The sequence below is a fragment of the Merops nubicus genome, unplaced genomic scaffold (assembly GCF_000691845.1).
Source record: "Merops nubicus isolate BGI_N331 unplaced genomic scaffold, ASM69184v1 scaffold11843, whole genome shotgun sequence".
Taxonomy (NCBI): domain Eukaryota; kingdom Metazoa; phylum Chordata; class Aves; order Coraciiformes; family Meropidae; genus Merops; species Merops nubicus.
Genome location: NW_008600986.1, coordinates 18,553 through 21,473, shown reverse-complemented (window position 1 = coordinate 21,473; position 2,921 = coordinate 18,553). Strand labels below are relative to the sequence as shown.

Sequence of the window (2,921 nt, the reverse complement as noted above, 5' to 3'; positions counted from 1 at the left end):
TGTTTGGGGGCCGGTGCCATCCACTAGACCTATAACAGGTGCTCTCTGTTAACCCTTCTCCCTTCCCAAAAGGAAGAGCAAGGGAATAAGGGGGGGAGACTTATCAATTATAAATTATAAAACTAAACAAGACTTAAGAATAATAAAATGGAAAATATAAAAAATATATATCAAATGCAACCTCCCTGAGGGCAGTTAAGTCACTGTCACCCCTGATGGTGTGGGGCAGGTACTGGGGAAGTCCAAGACTGGACTCAGAGGCAGATGCGAACCAAATTCAGGAGCTGGATTCCGGTACTGGATTCAGGAACACACAGATCAGGATCAAAGGTGGAACACATAAAGTCCTCCTCAGATGCTGGCCATTGGAGAAGAGCTTGACTCTTGTGATCCCTCAGCTTTGTACCGAGTATGACATGTGGGACGGAATACACTGTTGGTCAGTTTAGGGTCAGCTGTCCTGTCTGCTCCTCCCTGCAGGTGCGGCCTTTTGGTTTCTGCACCCTGAAGTGCTGGGGTTTAAGCCTCCAGCTCTGAGTGAGGGTTGACATATGGATGATGTCCACAACCAGGCAAGAAAGACACTTCTGATTGGTTTTTACCCAGGGTCTGGCCAGCCTTGGGTGGGAACTGATGAGGAGATCACCACCAGGTGCCCCCACTGTCCACGTTAACTTGGAGATGGGGCAAGAAGCCACCTCTGTAAGAACTGACTCTGCTTGCAGTGGGGTTGGGAGGTCTGTCTGTGCAGTGCATGTGCTGCATGAGGACTCTGGTTGTCAGAAGGGTTTCCTGACTGTGTTTAGCAAGCGCAGTTCCCAGGACAGTGGGGAGAAAGATGAGTCCCTATACATAGCTGGGCTCATGTCTTGGCTAATTCCACCTCCCATGGCTTCAATCTTTGGTCAGCTAGCTCCCTTCTTCACATCCTATGCAGTGAACGAGTTCGCTTATTCCTCCCTCTGGTGGTGCAACATCTTGGATCATTTGTGTACGATTTCAGAGCAGAGGGAGGAATTTGGCTGTTAGTCTGCACATTAATGATAATATCTTTCTAAACTGGGCAAGCGGTCAGCAGAAGACACTCCCAATGTGGTAGACAAGATTTAGCAGTGACCTTGGTCTGCACAGCAGCAAGAATAAGCCCAAGCCTTTCTGGGCACCAGGCCTTGGTAGTAACTCTGAACATGGAACGTTATCAGTGCTAGGAGCAGACACTGCTTCTGCCTGAGAAAATACGCCATTAACTTTGGAACATGCATATAGTTAGAGCTGAAAAGTAAAATCAGCAAACAGAATCAGTTCTGTTCTAACTCTAACCAGGAACCCATTCTAGGATTCTATGAAATAACAGGTTTTCAAAAGTAATAAGCAGGATGGAGATGTCCTGGAGCATCTATAATCTTCGTGTCTGTTGTGCCCTCTGGTGAGATGAATATCATACCTAAATATTTATTTGGAATGGTATGGTCAAAATGAAGACAGCTTGTGAATTAGATGACCTCTCCCAGCTGTTTTAAACATTTCTAACGTTTTGTGCAAGGCCTAGAATATTATAGGAAATATTACAGGAACTTCGCCAAGTAACAAGCAACTGTTGTTACTAAGTTGAGATAACCTAAGATCTACATGCACGATGCACGCTGCCTAAACAACCAGTCTTGTTCCTTTCTGAAGGAAGGGCAGGTGAAAACATCCTTTGGGCTGGGTTGGAGTTCGTCTTAAAAATAAATATTTTATATGTCTAAATAATTTATCTTAGTGAATCAGGAACAAAAGAGGAAGAGTCTGACTATATTATCTTCCATGGTTAGTGGTTCAGGAGTATTTTCCAGCCCTTTCCTTCCTTAACATTTTTCAGCATGGGCTATGGCTTTGCTTTCTCCTTTTGCTGTCAGTAAAAGGAACGACTAAACGGCTCGACAATCTGGAACCAAAAACAGAGTATCAGTTCTGTGTTCAGCTGAGTCGGCGAGGGGAAGGCGGGGAAGGACACCCTGGACCACAGGCTAGCTTCACAACAGCTGCGCTGGGTAAGTGGTCATCTTGGCTTCTCACAGAAGGGCTATTTCAGCTGCTCTTCTCTCTGGTCTGTTCGCTGATCTCTGCCAGAACACTGGCCAAAGAAGGCTGGATGTGAAAACCAGGTAAAGTTTTTCAACATAACCTAAGGGGGAGGAAAAATAGAAAGAAAAACAAAACAAAACTCCTCAACCCAGAAGTGAAAAACCCAACCAAAACACACTAAAAGGCAGAACTACTAAACTACTGTTCTCCATGATTTAGGGACAGGGGATATGGGAAAGGAAAATTTATGTATTTTGGCTGGCCGTGCTTCAGAGTTGGAGATACAAATCACTTATTTTGCACGCCAGTACTTCCTCCTAATAACAGATCAGTCTTCCCTTTCAGTATTAGATCTTTAAAATGAAGGTCTCTGAACAAGCAGAAAATCTTTTGGTCCACTGAGGATAGGTACAGCACAAACTGAATACAAACATACAAAATAAATGAGGACTGCACAAAGAACTAACAAGAGAGCAAAAGAGATGGCTTTTTTAAGTCTGAAAAGTGCATCTGCAACACCAGCTCAGCGAAGAGAGATTTTGTTGACAGAACAGCTGTTGATAAGGTACTTTGGGACTATCAGATTGTCTTAGATGTACTTGCTGCCAAATCGAGTGGGGTGGCAGGGAGAATTACCTTTCATCAGCCCAAGACAGAGCAAGTGGTTGGGAATAACTAGTATCCCTGGTTTAGACTGTGTATCAGACATGAAATGTTGTTCCCTCTCTCACTGTGGCTTTCCAAAGGTCTTCCTCCACCAGAAGGTCTCACACTCTTCCCAAAAAGTATGACATCATTGAATTTGTCATGGCATCCTTTAACACTGAGGACAGAGGATGACATTCGTGTGGAAG

General features: G+C 44.5%; 1 protein-coding gene across 1 annotated transcript in view; it reads left to right on the top strand.

Moving 5' to 3' along the window:
* Positions 1-215: 215 nt before the first annotated feature.
* Positions 216-2,921, top strand: part of LOC103770589 (angiopoietin-1 receptor-like) — a 12,239-nt gene continuing 9,533 nt past the window's right edge. The window contains 3 exon segments of the mRNA XM_008937857.1: positions 216-294; positions 1,899-2,033; positions 2,814-2,921. The exon segment at positions 2,814-2,921 is cut by the window's right edge and continues 14 nt beyond it. Coding sequence (XP_008936105.1) covers positions 216-294; positions 1,899-2,033; positions 2,814-2,921 — 322 coding nt within the window.